General features: G+C 36.3%; 1 protein-coding gene across 1 annotated transcript in view; it reads left to right on the top strand.

The window, feature by feature from the left end:
- Positions 1-18,691, top strand: part of ASPM (assembly factor for spindle microtubules) — a 29,588-nt gene extending 10,897 nt beyond the window's left edge. Inside the window, exons 13-29 of the mRNA XM_021294203.2 lie at positions 528-746; positions 1,259-1,469; positions 1,556-1,701; positions 1,803-1,931; positions 3,329-3,523; positions 4,349-8,974; positions 9,542-9,691; positions 10,080-10,246; positions 11,193-11,352; positions 11,871-12,080; positions 12,583-12,732; positions 14,599-14,790; positions 15,219-15,411; positions 15,894-16,048; positions 16,961-17,137; positions 18,117-18,286; positions 18,366-18,691. Of these exons, the coding sequence (XP_021149878.2) occupies positions 528-746; positions 1,259-1,469; positions 1,556-1,701; positions 1,803-1,931; positions 3,329-3,523; positions 4,349-8,974; positions 9,542-9,691; positions 10,080-10,246; positions 11,193-11,352; positions 11,871-12,080; positions 12,583-12,732; positions 14,599-14,790; positions 15,219-15,411; positions 15,894-16,048; positions 16,961-17,137; positions 18,117-18,286; positions 18,366-18,471 (7,356 nt within the window). The 3' untranslated portion in view covers positions 18,472-18,691. The remainder of the gene's footprint in view (positions 1-527; positions 747-1,258; positions 1,470-1,555; positions 1,702-1,802; positions 1,932-3,328; positions 3,524-4,348; positions 8,975-9,541; positions 9,692-10,079; positions 10,247-11,192; positions 11,353-11,870; positions 12,081-12,582; positions 12,733-14,598; positions 14,791-15,218; positions 15,412-15,893; positions 16,049-16,960; positions 17,138-18,116; positions 18,287-18,365) is intronic.
- The last annotated feature ends 478 nt before the right edge of the window (positions 18,692-19,169 follow it).

Genomic DNA, 19,169 nt, shown 5'->3' with positions numbered 1-19,169 from the left:
TTCCTGTGTCACAGTTGCATTGCTTCTGATTAAAGAAATAGTTTCAGTGAGCATTGGCTTTATCCAAGCCCTGTGGACATGCTACTTCTCCAAATCTTCTCATACCATCACAACACCAGCTCAGGTCCTCTCAGAATCCCTTAAATGAGGGAGTGTGTTACATGGACTCAATAGAAACGCAGGCAAGACTCTGAAATTGTTGTTTCCTCTGAAAGTATGGTGAAATTAAATGGGCTGTTTTGGGGAATCTCCCTGTTTCCCCCAACTATTGACTAATGAAGTAACTTTTACACGGAACAGTGGCGGTGTGGGTTTAGATTCTTTTATTTGAAGCAGTTGGTAGCAGATGCTGCCATCTATGCTGGCAAGTAGAGATTATCCACTAGTGATTTGGTGTGTCAAGTACTGCTAAGTAGTGAAGGTAATGTCTCTTTAAAATGCCATATCTAAACCCTCTGCATCCAGCTACTATAATGCATGATATGTCAGACTGTTGGTGTCATACGTCATTTTTTTTTTCCTAATAGGTGGATGTTTTTCTTAATGTGGAACAGTTAAAAGAAGAAATTGAGTTTTTAAAGAGTGCGTACAAGAAGAAAACACAATTGGGTGCTCTCAAGACTTCTCTGAATTTTTGTAGAGTGGAAGATGATAATAGTAACAACTCCTCACCTCAAAGTTACAGTGCAACTGTGAGGCTGCTCATGGAATGGGTTAATGCTGTTTGTGGATTTTACAATATAAAGGTAAATAGTTTTTGTGTACATTTCTGCAAATACATCCTTTGCTGTAATAAGAATGCTTATTCTTTATAGAGCAGAATTCTTCAAACTATCAAATATGTAGTAGCAGCCAATAATAGTTTTAAATATTCTTCCGGACTTTGTTCAGTCTGATTCAAAATAACTGTTTTTTTGTGAGTTTAGCTGCAGCTCTCCTTTTAAACAAATTTTAGGAAAAGGATCTCCCCTTCCAGTTAGTCATATGTATAAAAGTGCCTTTTAAAAATAGAAATTTTTTGCTGGAATGTGGGGTTGTTAGAGTTTTGTTTGTGCTTTTTTTTTTTTAGTTTAATTCTTACAGTTCTTAAAATGCTGAAAATTTTATGCACAAATACTTCTAGGATGAACACTCATTTAAAAAAAGAAAGTTGCACTTGGTTACTTTCAAAGGTACAAGAATTTTATATCCAGTTTATACCAACTAACTGGTAACAAAAATTCAAGGAACTTGTATCTTATTGTGTTTTATTTAACAGGTTGAAAATTTCACAGTGTGTTTCTCAGACGGTAGAGTATTGTGTCATTTGATTCATCATTATCATCCATGTTATGTGCCTTTGGAAGCTGTGTGCCAACGTACAACTCAAACAGTTGAATGCTCAAGGACTCGTATAGTAGGACTAAATTCTTCATCCTCCTCAGAGTCTGATACTTCTCTAAATATTACAGAAGGAATGTTTGACCAAAGTGAGTTACTGGCTGCACAAAAGTTCATGTTAAATCTATTTGTTTCATGCACAATTTTATTTGACAAACATTTTCTCTTTGCAAAGCTGTAACTGCCTCAGACCTATACAAGGAACTCTTGGACAATGAAAGGAAAAACTTCCAGCTGATCAATGCTGCAGTTTCTGACCTAGGTGGAATACCAGCGATGATCCATCACTCAGACATGTCAAATACAATTCCTGACGAGAAGGTAAGATATCTTTAGAGTTGATGTGAACGTGTTCTGCTCTCTTCTGAACATTCCTGCTCTTCCCTGTAGCCCTTAACTTGCTATCTTCTGTGTTTTTACAGGTTGTTATTACCTACCTATCATTTCTGTGTTCGCGACTTCTAGACCTTCGGCAAGAAACTCGAGCTGCACGGTTAATTCAGTCTGCTTGGAGGAATTACAGGCTGAAAAGGGAACTGAAACTTTCTCAGGTATTTTTTGCCTGTGCGATATTCATAGCTTCTACTTTGAGAAATAATAAGTGATATAAATTTGCTGTTTGGAGTACACAGGTTTGTTAGAACAATATCGGCATTTAAATTAATAAGTATCATTTTTGTTAAGAAAATATACGGCCTTCTTGTTTGTGTAATCTACTAAAAACCACTTTCATTTAAAACTGTTCTGAAGTAATTACATTTGTTTAAAGGCTACTGATCTTTTTTTGTATGTGTGTGTTCTGAATACAGCATGTCATCCCTTAAGTACTTTTCCCAATATTTTAAATATAAATAGTTGCACTGCTTCCTTAAAACAAAAAAGGAGTAGTTTTTAATTCCTATTAATGTCTACAAGATTAATGTCTATAAGAGTTATTAAACTTCTGCATGGATTTACTATTTTTGTTCAGGAGCTAAACTTCACCAGTCTTTTGAGTGGAATCTCATGACTTCTGATATTTTGTTTCTTGCTTTTTTAGGAGTTATACGGGATCTTGTGATGGTTTAAAAATTATGACACCGTTAAAGTTGATAAATGCCACCACTGTGTCTGAGATACATATTATTTCATGTTGGAACAGTGTTCAAGTGTTTTATTCTAAGAATCTGTGGTATAGAAGGTGGAAGAGGTTATATTTGTCATTTTCTTAATCTCTAGTTCCTTTGCTTTTTAAAAACTGCACAACCTTAGTGATGAAGACAAAACATTCCTTTTATTGCTGTTTTGAAATAACTAATAGTAAAAATGCTGGTAAGGGAAATCAAAAACAAAATCTCTAAGAGTTGCAAGCATTTTTTGTTTTAGCTTGATTTTTAATTTAACCTTACAATGTGTGCAAGTGTACTTTGCCCTGTGGTAGGATAGGCTAGTAGGAGGATTCTGACAAAATGATCTAAATACTGACATTGTTTTTTAGTTGCTTTGTCTTTTTACTTTGATGTACATCAGTTTGTTACTGCACTCTCTGAGTTATTATAGTGACAGTGGTTGGTATGTGCAAATGAAACTTTGTGTTAGATGGATGTGAGCTGGTATGACTATATGCTTACATTATTTAAATATACCTTGAAAGCATTCTAGTGTGTTCTGTTAGTAAGAGCATCTTAAACTCTTATGAATGAGTTCCTAGGAGCGACGAAAAATTGAGTATCAAAGATGAAGAACTATGAAGGCAGGAGGACTCAGATTTAAATGACACAACCCTCTTACAAATAGCTTGGTGCTGAAATGTTCCATCTCAGAAAAGTTCTTTTACTACAGTAAAATAAGGCTGTTCTATCAACAAGCCTAATTTTTATGAGCCTGCTTTAAATAGTCATTTCAATATAGAAAAATTTTGAGTGACAATTCCAATCCTAACTGTTCAGTGGAAATGTACTCTTTGTAGGAAAGAGACAAAGCTGCTCGGATAATTCAGAAATCCGCAATAAACTTCTTGTCCCGTCGACGCATCCTGAAGAAAGTGAATGCAGCGATTTTCATCCAGAAGCACTGGAGAAGATACTTAGCCAGGATGTTTTTCTTAAATCTGAAAAGGGCAAAACTGGAGGAAGTAAGAAGTAAATCTGCCACAGTCATTCAGGTAATACAATCTAAAGTAAGATTACAAAACAAGGAAACCCTCTGAAATCTGTGGAGAAAAAAAAAAAAATAAAAACCTTGCTCAGGGTCATTTGTTTTGCTTGCAGCAACTGATGTCTTAATGAAAATGGAACTTTTTTTCTTTTTTTTTTTCCCCTTTTGGGATGTTTTAGTAACTTTTTATCTTCAGAGAGAAATGGTAGCATGCTATTAAATCAGTAATTGTTTCTTCTTAGTGTGAATATTTTGGTATACCATAAACATTAAAACACTGGGCCTCAGACAAGTCAGGCTCAGGACTGATGAGGTTGTGTTGGTTTGCCTCTGCAGCTGCTGAATACTTAAAGAAGCTTTAAAAAAAATAGTTACTCTCCTAGTGTTACGACACCTACAGTGGGCACATTCAGAATGGTAGACATTAGTTACCAACTGGTAGTTGGGCAGTTAATTCAGTTTCTCAAGATACTTTCCCCGCTATTACCCAAAGCTAAATATTACATTCTTAAGACTTTCTGGAATGGAAATTACAGAATCACTGACTTATCAAATGGTTTAAAAGGCAATATTTTGTAACCAGGGCAAATTTAGCTTTTTCCCAGAATAGAAGATACTTAAAGCTGTGATTCAAGCATTTGGCTTTTGGGTTTCTTTATGTAGGTACTTGTACTTTTCTTCCTAGGGATTAAGTAGGAATAAAGAAATCTTTAAAAGTCTGATTGTTAGGGAATAGATAACACTGAGGTTGTCAGTCCTCAAATTTAAGCTTAACTTGAGATATCATGAAGAAAATACTAAATTTTGTGTGGTTGTTTTGTTTTTCCTGCAGGCTTATTGGAGGAGATATGCTGCCAGGAAAAGATATTTACAGCTAAGATACTACGTTATTTTTGTACAAGCAAGGATAAGGATGGTGAAGGCTGTTGCTACCTATAAACGAATTGTTTGGGCTGCTGTTACAATTCAGAGTTATCTGCGTGCATCTAAGTTGGCAAAAAAAGATCGGCAAAGATACGAACTCTTAAAGTCTTCAGCACTTACTATTCAATCTGCATTCAGAAGATGGAAAAAAACCAAAGTTCAACAGAAAATTAAAGCAACTTTAGTACTTCAGACTTATTTCCGAAAATGGCAATCTTCAAAACTGGCTAAAAGAAAGAGGGCTGCCCTTGTCATACAGTCTTGGTATAGGATGAACAGAGATCTGAAACAGTATCTACATATTAAGCGAAGTGTTATCAAGATTCAGGCTTGGTACAGGTGTCAGTTGGCTAGACATATTTACCAGGAACACAGGGCAAAAATAGTGATAATTCAGCAGTATTACAGAGCTTATAAAGTAGGAAAAAATGAGAGAGAGTACTATTTGCAAAAACGTGCAGCAGCAGTAGTTCTCCAAACTGCTTTTAGAGGCATGCAGGCACGTAAACTATACAGACAAACTAAGGCAGTTTGTGTTGTTCAGTCACTGTGGAGAATGAAAAAAGAGAAACTAAGATTTCTACAATTAAAAAAATCTGTTACTACGTTGCAGTCACATGTCAGAAAATACCAGCAAGTAAAACGATACAAAGAGATGAAAAATGCAGCTACTGTAATTCAAACTTGGTACAGGGCACACATTACTTCTAAAAAAGCAGCTGCTTCTTTCCAGAGGATGCGTAGGGCGGCTGTTGTCCTACAGTCTGCCTACAGAGGATTGAAAGCTAGAAAAGAGGCTCACATGTTGAGATCTGTGATAAAAATTCAGGCAAATTACCGTGCTTATGTTGTCCGTAGGAGATTTAAAAACTTAAAAGATGCAACAGTGAAGATTCAAGCCTTTGTAAAGATGAGACATGCACATAAGCATTATTGTGCATTAAGGGAGGCAGCACTTTGTGTCCAGAGAAGGTATCGGTCTCGTAGATATGCTCTTCAACTTAAAGAAGATTATAGGAAACTGAAGGGTGCTTGCATAAGAATTCAAGCTGTAGTTCGAGGCCATCTTGTCAGGAAACAAATACGAAAGTGGAGGGAGACTGCATTATTTCTCCAGTCATGCTACAGAATGAGAAGGGACAGGCGACGTTATTTAAGCATCTGTAGTGCTGCTGTCATCATTCAAAAATATTATCGTGCATACAAAAAGCAGCTGTGTCAGAGGCGGGAGTTCTTGCAAGTTAAAAGAGCAGCTGTGTGCTTACAGGCAGCCTACAGGGGTTACAAAGCACGCAAAAAGCTTAAACTTGAATATAGAGCTGCTATTAAAATTCAGACTGCTTTTAGAGCTCATGCCGCAAGAGTGAAATACAAGGCAATGGTTCAGGCCTCTGTTGTGATTCAGAGGTGGTACAGAACTTGTAAGACTGGTAACAGGCAAAGACTGAACTTCTTAATGACAAGAGCAGCAGTGCTTTCTTTACAAGCAGCTTTTCATGGCTGGAAGGTACGAAAGCAGATTCAAAGACAACATGTTGCTGCTATTAAGATACAGTCTGCCTTCAGAAAATTCATAGCTGTGAAAAAATTCAAACGTATGAACTGTGCTGTGCTAACTATCCAAAGGCATTACAGAGCCAGCATTATATGCCGGAAACAACGGCAAGAATATGTTCAGCTTCGTAGCTCTGTAGTGCATCTTCAGGCAATATGGAGGGGGAAAACTGTGAGAAAAACAATTCAAAAGAAGCATAATCTTGCAACAATTATTCAGTCCTATTACAGAATGCATGTAAATCAACTAAAGTATAAGAAACTAAGACAAGCTACTCTAGTGATTCAAAAACACTTCAGAGCTTACTCTATGAAAAAAACCCAACGTGCAATTTATCTAGAAACAAAGGCAGCTGTGTTAGTCTTGCAGTCTGCTTACCGAGGGATGACTGTGAGGAAAGAATTGAACAAACTAAACAAATCTGCTGCAACTATACAAGCGGCCTTCAAATCCTACATGGTCAAAAAGGACTATGAAAGACTTAGATCTGCAGCTATAGTCATTCAAAGGCATTATCGTGCAAATATTCATGCTAAATGCCAAAAGCAGAAATATTTGTCTTTAAAAAAAGCAACAGTCAAAATGCAAGCAATTTATAGAGGTGTAAGAGTTAGACAGCAAGTTTACCATATGCATCAAGCAGCTATTTGTATCCAAGCCATGTTTAAGATGCATCGCCTGAACATAAAATATCAGGCAATGAGAATGGCAGCAATTATAATTCAAAGACAATATAGAGCATTTTGTTTAGGCAAAGTACAACGTAAAAAGTATTTGGAACTAAAGAAGTCTGTCATTATCCTCCAGGCTGCCTGTAGAGGCATGAAGGTCCGACAAGACTTGAAAACTATGCATCAGTCAGCAGCAATAATACAGTCTTACTATCGGATGCACAAACAACAAAGGGATTTCAGAAAATTGTTGCTGGCAACGAGGCAGATTCAGCAATGGTTCCGTGCTTGTAAGGAGCGAAATACACAACTTCGCAACTATACGATTATGAAATGGGCTGCACTTCGTATCCAGGCTGCATTCCGTGGCAGGAAAACAAGACGACGCATAAGAACTATGAGTGAGTCGGCTGAGATTATTCAAAGAAGATTTAGAACTTTTCTCAAAAGAAAACGCTTTATTTACATTAAGACAGCTGCTATTGTAATTCAGAGAAAATACAGAGCAACAAAACTGGCAAAAATTCAACGTCAAAAATATCTCTCTTTGCTTAATGCTGTTGTTATCATACAGTCTGCTTATAGAGGCTTTGTGGTAAGAAAAAAATTGCAGCAGATGCATCAAGCTGCTACAGTTATTCAAGCAACGTTCAGAATGCATAAAATTTACATTTCTTATCAAGCTGTCAGGCTTGCTTCAGTGATCATACAGCAACATTACCGTGCTTACAGAGAAGGGAAGCGTGAGAGAGAAATATACTTAAAACAGTACAATTCTGTTTTAGTTCTTCAGGCTGCCTATAGAGGAATGAAAACAAGACGCATCTTGAAGAAAAAACATGAGGCAGCACTTATACTACAGAGAAACTACCGAATGCATAGGCAGTACTGCCGTTACAGAAAAGTTCAGTGGGCAGTCCAGCTAATACAGAAGAGGTACAGAGCCAATAACCTAAAGAAAATTGCAGTACAGCATTACTCTTCATTAAAGAAAGCAGCAACTTGTATTCAGAAGGCTTTTCGAGATAGGCGTGCAAAAAAACAGTATCAAAAAATGCACTGTGCTGCTATTATTGTCCAGAAAAATTTTAAGGCTTTTAGAGCACGTCGAAGATTTCTCTCTCTTAAAGCAGCTACTCTTGTTTTTCAGAGAAGATACAGAGCTTTGATTCTGTCAAGACAGCATACTTTGGAGTATCTTTCTCTTCGCAGAGCAACTATTCACATCCAGGCTGTGTACAGAGGTATCAGAGTGCGAAAGAGGATTGAGCGTATGTGTTTAGCTGCTAGTACTATACAGTCAGCCTACAAAATGCACAGGACTAGAAGGTGTTATCAAAATATGAGAATTGCAGCTATTGTTATACAGAACCACTATCGGTCCTACATTAAAGGAAAGAATCAACGAAAGCAATACGTGACAATGAAGAATTCTGCTCTTCTTATTCAAGCGTCATATAGAGGCATGAAGGAACGAAAGAAACTGAAAACCATGCGTATTTCAGCAACTGTCATACAGTCTAGTTATCGCATGTACATACAATATAGATATTACAAACAGTTGTGCTGGGCTGCCAGAGTTATACAACAAAGGTTCAGAGCCAAAAGGGCAAAAGAAGCTGACATGGAAAACTATGCAAAAATAAAAAAAGCTGTCATTTGCCTTCAGTCCTCTTTTCGTGCTAAAAAGGCGAGGCAGTTGTATAAAACCAATGTTGCTGCACGGTGCATACAGTCCTTCTTAAAAATGTGTGTAGAAAGGAGGCGTTTTCTTAGAAAGAAAGCAGCAGCAATAATGATCCAGTCTATGTTCCGATGCCAAAGAGCAAGGAATCACTATAAACTGATTCAGAGTTCAGCAGTTGCTATTCAGAGGTGGTACAGAGCATGTCGCAGGGCTCATTTACAGAAAGCGGAGTATTGTGCTCAAAGACAAGCAATAGTAATTATTCAGTCTGCTTTCCGTGGTATGAAAGCAAGAAAAATAGCAAGACAAATACGAGCTGCAAGAAAAATTCAAGCTTTTCTTCAGATGGCTGTGCAGCGTAGAAAATTTATTCGACTTAGAACAGCAGCTATTACGTTACAAGCCTATTACTTAATGCATAAAACTAAATCACAATATACAAGCTACAAAAAAGCAGCAGTTGTCTTACAACGGTGCTACCGATCCCACTTGACTGTGAAATACCAAAGAATGACTTACTTACAGACCCGGAGGAACATTATAATTGTGCAGGCTAGAGTCAGAGGATTCATTGAAAAGAAGAGGTTTCACAAAATTAAAGAAAACACAATAAAAATTCAGGTACTTTTGATTGTATAGTAATGGTTTTAGGGGGTGGGGTATTTTTTCTTTTGTGTTGGGTTGTTGTGTTTTGTTTTCCCTTCTGAAAAAAGCTTTAAGTTGACTTCCTCTGGTGGCCTTAGTTATTTTACCCTATTAGAAGCGGTTTCTCCTTAGGATATTATTGGAATGAGAGGATTTTTCTCCCTCAAATGAGGGAACAAAGGGAAGTAAATAGTCTCTAATAATAATAATTTATTAGGTTGCTATTACTTTCTTGCTGGAGAGCCCATGCTCTCCTTAACAGATAACAGGTGTGCCTTCCTCACCTCCATGGTTTGGGGGAGAAGTGGCAGATTGTTAGTTATTTTCAGAATATTTAACTTGCATATTCTAAATAATTTAAGTGTGATTACTTTGCATAAAACATAGAAAAAAGCATTAATTGGGAAGTCAGAAATTTATTTGCTTCTATTGTTGTTTTTCTAACAAGCCAATGAGTGCAGCTGTACTTTAACATACACAAACATCTCAGTGAATAGCATGCAAGTGGTGAAATATTCCAAGATTATGTCTCTTTCTTTTAAGGCATTTTTTCGCGGATTTATTCAGAGACAGAAGTACCTTCAGTGCAGGTTTTCTGCTATATTAATACAGCAGCACTACAGAGCTCATCAGATGCGAAATATTGAACAACAAAGATACCATCAGATGAAAAAAGCGGCCATTAGAATTCAGGTAATCCCAGAAGGTGGTGGGTTTGGTTTTGTTTTATTCCTTTGTTGTTGTTGTGGGGATTTGGTTGGCTGGTTGTGTTTGGTTTGGTTTGATTTTTTTTTTTTTTTTTTTTGTGTCCTATTTTTAATCTCTCTTGTATTTGTTTCTTCATGACATCGTTATTTTTAGAGACATTAAGGAGAGTGGCATTTATGGTATTTCCCTGAATTCATTTCAGTTGCTTTAGAAAACATCATTGTGATAAATTAGATATTTGTAATACTGTAGAGATTGGAATCTTAAAAGCCTTTCACGTTCACATGACTTTTTTTTCCGTTTAATTTTGTTTGTTCCATTAAACAAAAATAAGTTTTGAAGGTGTTTTGTTTTCTTTTGATATATTTAATAGGCATCATATAGAGGATATAAAGCCAGGCAGTGGGTTAACAAAATCAGAGCAGCACAAGTAATTCAAGCCTGGTTTCGAGGCTGCAGAGCACGGAAGGAATATGCATCTGTGGTAAAAGCTACACGCGTTATTCAGAATCACTTCAAAACAAAACAGCAGCGGACCAGGTAATGCTGAATTTGATATACATTTCTCTACTTTTAAAAGCTTTTATTATGTAATGATTGGTACTGCTTTGTGCTCTGGCAAATATCTATAGATTCTCAGGCTCTGACCCTGCAGTATGTGTGTAACATGCATGAACATAATCCCATTGATACAGGTGGGATTATTCTTTTGCACAGTATTTTTCTTATGTTTAAGTATTTTTCCGGACTGGAAGCTACCTCACGAACTTAAATTTTGCATGTTAGGGATCTAGAAAAACTAGGCCTTGATATTGTTTTCGCTTATCTTTTTTTTTTTTTTTTTTTTTGTTGTTGTTACTGGAAGGACATTCAGAATATTGTTAAAATTACAGCATAAAACTAATAAAATTAAAAGCTATTTTTTTATAATACATAATGGAATAGTTAAATTGGTTTGTGCTTATTTTGCTGTGAGATGATTTTGCAATAAAAGCTTTAGTAGATCAGCCTGATAGCTAATCTCATTCAGAACTCTGTCCTCTGGCAGCAGCAGAAAATGCTGTTTAGGAGAGTCTGTTAACCTGACCACTTTGTAAGGTCCTCCCTCAGCATCCATGCTTGTTAGATTATGGATGCTAGAATTTGCATCCTTGTCGGTTCCCTTTATTATCTATATGGACCTGTTGTATGTCCATTTGTCTAATGCCTTCAAACTGCTGTTTCCTTCCCCAGCCTTGTTTGGCAGCAAGTTCTGGAAATACCTACTGTGGGAAAACAAGAAATATCTTCTATTTTAAACCAGACTTTCTGCCAGCATTGCTGCCTGTTTCCTTTTTCTAGTGTTCCAAGATTTGGTGGATAACTGCTCTGATTTCACAATATCTGTCATAATAATTTTGCAAACCTTCACTGTTTTCTTTCTTTAAAAATGTAAATGTCCTCAACTTTTGGAAAAAAAAAAACCTTAAATGCATTTTCATATTAGGTTTTTGAAAATGAAGTCCTGTGCACTTACCATTCAAAGAAGATGGAGAGCAACCCTTACTGCACGAATGATTCAACATCAGTTTCTGGCAATTAAGAATGCTGCAGTGAAGATTCAGTTGGCATATAGACAGTACAGAGCTAAAAGACTTTTAAGAAAGGTGTGTTTTTACTTGCACTCTGCTATATCACAGTTGTCTAAAAAGTTTTCAAGCTATTGGAGTGATTTTTGTCATCAATATGCAGAAATATAGAAAGAAAAAGGTGAGACCAGAACAGATCGTTAAAATCAACACTGTTCAATCTTCAGAATACTAAATTTCCTTTTTTACTTTGAGCAACAAGTTTGATTCTTGTTTTTGAACAGTTCAAATTGTGGAATTATCCCTGTTTATACTGATAGCATGTTAAAATGTAAAATTTTCTGCTGGTGTTATTGCTTACAACAGATTAAGTTAACTTGACCATATTTTGACCCAATTTAGGTTAGAGAAAAGACTTTCCAAATAGTGAAATTGCATTTTTATGTGAACTAGTACTTCATGAGTTTGCTTGTATTTCCTATTTTATTTTTGTTCTTATGACTGGAAAAAAAAAATCTAGAACCAATATAGAAATGTATAGTGATCGTGTCAGGATCAAACCAAAGTTTAATTACATTCTTTAAAACCTTTTTCAGAAGCTTCAAGCTGCATGTTTAATCCAAAATGCATACAGAGGCTTCAAGGCAAGAAGGAAGCTTGATCAACAAAAAGCTGCTGCTCTAATTATCCAGAAACGTCTGAGGGCTTGGCAGGAAGGCAAGCATCAATTCATGAAATACAACAAAACTAGAAGAGCTGTCATTAAACTGCAAGCGTTGATACGAGGTTATTTAGTTAGAAAAAAGGTTGGTATACTTCAAACTAAAACTCTACTTTTAATGTAAATTGCAGCTGGTTTAGCATTAATTCCAGCTGGCAAGAACCTGATTACTTGTTATTGAACTCAGATTCTTGTTGACTGCTTTGAGAATTGGTTGGATTAGAATAGACCAAAATACAGTCTGGGTCTTTTCTTGCAATCCTGTTATACTAAAATAGATTTTCATTGTTGGGTGCTTTTTTTAGTTTCTGAGGTCTTTGTGGCTTACCTATAACTGATACTTCTGCACACACATGCTTACAATGGAACTGTTATCTGCTAAATATTAATATTGTTCATTACAATCACTTCCTTGTGTTTTTGTTTAGATTAGAGAGCTAGTTCTGAAGAAAGGTAGCTTACTTGTTTCTGAGGTAATGGCTTCTGAGGCAATTCTTCAGCATCTGACAGTACATTGCCACGTACTATGGTCTTTGCATAGATGATCAGTTACTTCTAAGTATGAAAATTTTGTTTCCCTTCTACAGATTTCAGAACAGAAACAACAGAAGAAACTACTTTATTTTACAGCAGCTGCATATCATCATATCTCTGCAATTAAAATTCAAAGGGCATATAGGATTCACCTCATCTTAAAACTTGCACAGAACCAGATCTCGTCTGTTCTTATAATACAGGTTAGTTGAATTAAGGACGATTGATTTTGTGTAACATCGTCTGATTTTTTTTTAATTTTTTTTTTTTTTCCCCTCAGGTAAGCTGTAGTACTGAGACACTGTAGTTTCTTACATAAAAATCTAAAGCTAAATTATGAAGACTGATTTATTAATGCTGCTTATGCACAGCTAAGCATAATAGTGAATCTCAGCAGGCTTTAAAGGATTAAGCACTTTAACGCTGAGGAAGGATGGGAAAGTTTTTGTTTCCTTCAGACCCTCAAGCTTGCTAAAGGAATCTGAGTACTGTTTTAGCCTGTTTCTTTACATCTTACTGGAAGTAGGAAAGATCAGACAGGACAGCCTGTAAGGCCCATGAAACCAAAGAGCATCTCCTTACGTGAACAATCTCCTGGGATGCAGTGGTTTATTTGGTTGGATGTTTCTAACCTGCCAGTGGTACTAGAACCTGTGCGAGTTGAAGCATTTTTACTATAACCACATTTTACTTCTCTAAAAGCAAGATCAAAAATCAAGTCTGTATTACAGCACTGCCTAATAGTAAAAATTATCTTCGGGTTTCAAAACTGACCATTAGCTGAGTCCCAACAATGGAAGGTCAGTGTTAGAAAAATGGAGAGACTGAAACAGGAACCCTGAAATAGCTGTTCTCTAGTCAAGGATGTGATGGCAAACTTTGTTCTACTACTTCTCCATGTATACAGATCTGTTATCTTTCCCCATAGGTTATATTTTCCACTTAAGGTGTGAGCGAATGGGTGGAAGAGGCTTTTTTTAGCTCAAATTTAGCATACAGTACCCCATCTTCCTTCTCTGTGTATAGAGGGGAAGAAACAGAGCTGGGGAATGAGAAAAGTGGATAGGTGTTCTTGAGCGCCAGCCAAGAGAAAGAAAACTCCTAGAAGAGAGTAATACTTGGCACAAGTATAAATTGGGAGCGGAATGGCTGGAGAGCAGCCCTGCAGAAAGGGATGGGGGGTGCTGGTGGCAGCAGCTCAATACCAGTCAGCAGTGTGTGCCCTGGCAGCCAAGGGGCAAACCCCATCCTGGGGGCACCAAACATGGTAGAACCAGCTGATCAAGCAAAGCTGATCCCACTGTATTCAGCACTGGTGCAGCCTTGCCTTGAGTGCTGTGTACGGTTCTGGGCCCCACGATTTAAGAAGGATGTGAAGGTCCTCAAATGTGTCCAGAGGAGGGCAACAAAACTAAGTGGTGAAAGGGCTGGAAAGAACGTCCTGTGAGGAGTGGCTGAGGACTCTGGGTTTGTGCCCCAGCCTCCTCTTCTCTAAACTAGACAATCTCATGGCTCTCTACAGCTTCCTGAGAAGGGGATGTGGAAGGGAGGTGCTGAGCTCTTCTCCCTGGTATCCAGTGATGGGGTGTGTGGGAATGGTTCAAAACTCCGTCAGGGGAGGTTTAGTCTGGACACTAGGGGGCATTTTTTACCAAGAGGATGGTCAAACACTGGAACAGGCTTCCTGGAGAGGTGGTCAATGCCCCAGGCCTGCCAGTGTTTAAGAAGCATTTGGACAATGCTCCCAATAATGTGCTATAACGTTTGGTCAGGCAGTTGGACTAGATGATTGTTGTAGCTCCCTTTGAACTGAAAATTTTCTCTTCTCCTCTGAATGCCTCCCTAACTGCTCCTAGTTCAGATTTCATTCTGCAGTCTTACATTTCAGCTACCCCAAGGCCAAGCAGAGCTGTATCATGGTGGTTGTATGAGCATAGCGATGTTTATAGTGTTTGTGTCTGTTAAAGCTTATGTTGAAACAGTTCTTCATTTTTTAGCAATGTTTGTTTAGGTTGCAAAAAGGGAATTTAGGGAAAAATAAATAGAAAAGTATTTTTAATTTTAAACAGAGATGGTTCCGAGCAAAAATGCAACAAAAGAGATTTCGAAGAGATTGCCAAAGAATCATTCAATTACAACGTGTGGTTCGAGGCTGGCTAAATCACAGAAATGATGCAGCAACAATAATCCAGCGTAACGTACGAAGATTCCTTGCATGCAGACGTAGGAGAAAATTTGCAGTGGGAATAGTTAAATTTCAGGTAAATACCTCTTGTAAGAAAACTTTTTTTAAATTATTTTTTCATTTTTCTCTCATGGGTTTTGGGGAGGGGAAAGATGTTTACTTCAGTTGCTGAATTTATCAGTTAAATTACAAGCCAAGTCAGCTTCAATTTAGACAGCAAAGCTAAATGCAGTCGGGTCATGAAGTAATATTTAGCAATATACTGGTTGAGGTTGTTTATGCGGGAGTGTGAGTGGAGTGTATACACGTTTAGTTTGTGTTTTTGTTTTGAAAATCCAATGTTTGGAAGATTAAAACACTGCATGGTAGTTACTTAAAAATTAGTAACCAAGGTAATTAACTTCTTTGTCAGACTTGTGTAAAATTGATTTTGAATGGTAATGGAAGCTCTATTGTCTCGCTCACAGCTTTCTTTTTTCTCTTTATGAAATTCCTTTTCTGTAGGCATTGTGGAGAGGATATTCTTGGAGAAAGAGTAATGACACAGCAAAAACTAAAGCTTTAAGACACAGTTTAGAAAAGGCTAATGAAAACAGCAGAGAAGAAAACAAATTGTGCAACAGAACTGCAATTGCTATTGAATACCTTCTAAAATACAAACATCTCTCTTATATTCTTGCAGCATTAAAGCATCTCGGTCAGTATTTAATTTTATTTAACTGATAGATTTACGGGATGATAGAAACTGGAATTTTTCATCTGAGAAGAGTTCATAATGATATTTAGGCTTTCTGTATGATTGTAAAATGTGAATGTGTTGCTATAACTTTTGGTGGTTTTTATTGTTTTTGATTATTGATTTAAGAACACTGTTAAAATGGTAACGCAAAGAAAGGAAATCCTGATTGCTCTGATTTCCTGGCAGTCCTAGTAATACTATGTCTTACATAAGTTAATTACATATTTACTATCAGTGTATGTTTCTTCATTGATTGTTAATTTTTAGACTAGAATATTAAAACTACTAATTTAGAAATATTTGTTTAAATCAATAATTGTGGCTTTTACTACTTTGCACTTATACTTAAAAATAAGAGAGAACCCTGGTTTGCAACTAAATTGCTTGAGCTTCAGAGTTTGGTGTTTATTTTGTTGGGTTTTTTTTTTCAATTACCACAGAGGTGGCTACCAGGCTGTCCCCGCTCTGTTGTGAAAATATGGCCCAGAGCAGAGCAATCCTCACTATTTTTGTTCTGATCCGAAGTTGCAACCGGAGTGTTCCATGCATGGATGTGATCAAATATTCAATTCAGGTTCTACTTAATGTTTCAAAGGTAACTGTTATATTTTGTTTTGCAGGTTTTTAAGCTGTAGACTACTTAATATTTACTTAGCCACAAAATTCTGAATAAATTTGAAACAAAATTAATAGTTTTGAATTTAAAAAAAAGTTTCTGAATTGTAACTGTTATTTTGAAACCAATTATCTACTTTGTAATAATTACAATTTAATTTTCCTTTTGGCAAAAGAAAATTATCCCATGGGCTTAAAGTAATAATTTTACTTTTAAGTGATTATATTGCAAAGCATCTCAAGTATTGTGTGAATCTTGTAGAAATGCATTAGATCGTGTAGAAATGCAAAACTGCAGTTAGGATAAGCTATGAAGGTTTTTTTAAGGTAGAAATGTGTATGTTCCAGAAGACGGGCTACTTTTCCAAATTCATGTCATGGAATAGACTATATTTCCACTTTTTTATTTCTTATGGAACAGATTGCTTTCATAAATACTTAGAGCTGCTTCAGTACTATGGTAGTACTATGGTTATTGACTATGGATTATTGACTACGGATTTGATTGTTCTAGTGGTTTTCTTTGAAATTTAAAATCTTTGCTAAATGTAGTTTTGATCTTATATCCATCCTACAACCATTTACATTTAAATTCTTTTATTGTTATTTCACAATAGAAAATAATATTTAGGCTAAACTTATTTTAAAATTTCTCTAAACTTATTCTTATATATTTTTCTATTTTGAAAGTAAAATCAGATTCTACAGGTCTCTAAACAAGGTGGGAAGCACAAAGGGTAGCTTTTTGTAACCTCTTATAATGGTGATTTTTATCACTTGGATGCCAGATCAGCTACAAATTTAATCTAGGAGAGAATATGGATTTTGCTTTTTTCCTCTTACATGAAAGGTATTTTAAATATCCATCTCTTGCCTTTTTTTTGTATAACAGTATGAAAGAACTACTCAAGCAGTTTATGAAGCAGAAAATTCTATAGACACATTACTAGACCTACTGCAAATGTACAGAGGGAAAGCTGGGGACAAAGTTTCAGAGAAAGGAGGAAGCATTTTCACAAAGACCTGTTGCTTGTTGGCCATCCTTTCAAAGGACTCAAAAAGAGCTTTGGTAAGACTTAAATGTTTTGGGTTTAATAATTTTAATGTGCTTTTATTGCATGTTTTGCTGCTGTTTGTAATTCTTTTTATTACTCTTCCTCTCTATCATACCTATTATGGCTGTAATGTTCATTATGACTGAACTCTGATTAAAAAAAAAAAAGCCATTCCAAGATACTGAAAACACTCATTATGTTGTGCTTTGTATGCCCTGGTCACCCAGAGCTATTCGATAAGATATTCAGGTTCTGATCCTGCAATCCTTGCAGGACTATGATATTGTAATAATCCCTACTTCCCAGAGCGTTTTGATGAGTTTCTATCAGTTCTGGAGCTTTAAATGTACTTTAGTTGCCACTGAATTAACTTCTGTTCCATTTCTGCAAATTTACTGTTGCTTTTCAGAGACAGTCAAGATCTTTATTATCAGTAATAACTGGCAATGTAATTGTGACTTCGTGTTGACATGCTGTATCACAGCAGAGACACAGCCTGTTTCTGAAAGAAGTTTCCTTTGTTCATGCCTATTGCTAGCACCCCTAATGAAGTTATTAGAGCAGCCCAGGTTCTGTACTGTAAATTTGCCAGCTGTTTTTCCATCTAGTGACTTCTGACCATTGCATTATTCTTTCATTGCTATGAAGATGGGTACAGACACTGATTTGTCTCTCTGTAACAATCATTGAAGGCATATGCCAGTGTCATATGTGAAATTTTGTTTTAATGAGAAATTAGTAAAATCTGACTTGTAAGAGCTTGAATTTCCTGAGATCTGGAGTCGCATACCAGTCGTTATGTATTTTGAAAGCATTAGATGACTGGCTTGTTGTAGGTGTGCTGGCTTTAAAATGATTTATTTGTACTTGTGAGTAGAAGTTAAGCTTAAATTATAAATATTCAGTTTTTACTGGATAAAACAGATTTATTGATTTGTTCCGTTGCTTTCAAATTTGGATTATTAACTGTGTGCTATTTGCACTTTTTCTCAGGAAATCCGAAGCGTGCCAAGAGCTGTTACTTGCATTCAAAGCATATATAAACTTACAGCTCGTAAACACAAAATGGATGCGGAGAGAACACTTGTGAAGCAGAAAACAAACACTTTAAGTGGAACTTCCTTTGTTCCAGTAACTCCTCTAAGAATAAAAACAGTTTTGAGGTAAGAGCTTAAAAATCAGCCTGCTGGTTTTGATGTGGTATTATAAAATTTGAATGACAAGAAACTAATATTTTCACAGAATTAAGCCAGACTGGGTTTTGAGGAGAGATAACATGCAAGAAGTTGTGGATCCTCTGCAAGCAATTCTGATGGTGATGGATACACTGGGTATTGCCTGTTGCTGAAATGTAAATGAGGTATATGAAAATGTATTTGTATAGCAATACAATTTGTATAGACTTTGAAAGAAAACAAATAAGTGTCAAGCTACCCTTGAAAATGTTTTTTTCAAATTGCAATTAACATTTCTGTAACTTCTTTGTATTGTGTACAGCTTTTGAAATCCTATTTTGTACTTCTACCAAAATCAATTGTACAATAAAATCATAAGCCCTGTAAATTTCACTACTGCAGCAGTGTATTGTTATTACACAACTGTGAATCTCACAAATAGCATGGTATTCCTCAGTCTGCGTAAATATTATAGAACTCTTTAAAACAATTGTTTGTTTGGGACAGTTATCTTGGCTTGTCTGATCCAGAGAGGTATAGGTAGGAAGGAAGGCATAGCCTGTGGATTTCAAAACTTGGCTACTGTTTTGGGGAAGCTTGAGTCTTGTAAGGTTTTGGGGGATCATGTGTGACTGTAAGAATTTTATTATCTTTTTATAATACCCATTAAAAAAGAAAATAAATACAAGGCTATAATGGAACAATGGGGCATCGTAAGAGTGAGTTTAGAAATTGTGACCAGATATTTTAAGGGATGTGATTTGAGAGTACTTTGTTCCTATCAAGTGATAGTACATACAAGCATGCATCTCATCTGGCTGAATACATGGCGTTCATCACAGCACGTCCCTTAAATTGTATTTTCTTGTGC

This window comes from Columba livia, chromosome 8 (assembly GCF_036013475.1).
Source record: "Columba livia isolate bColLiv1 breed racing homer chromosome 8, bColLiv1.pat.W.v2, whole genome shotgun sequence".
Classification (NCBI taxonomy): domain Eukaryota; kingdom Metazoa; phylum Chordata; class Aves; order Columbiformes; family Columbidae; genus Columba; species Columba livia.
Note: the sequence above shows the minus strand (reverse complement) of the source record. Positions and strands in the feature narration are given on the sequence as shown.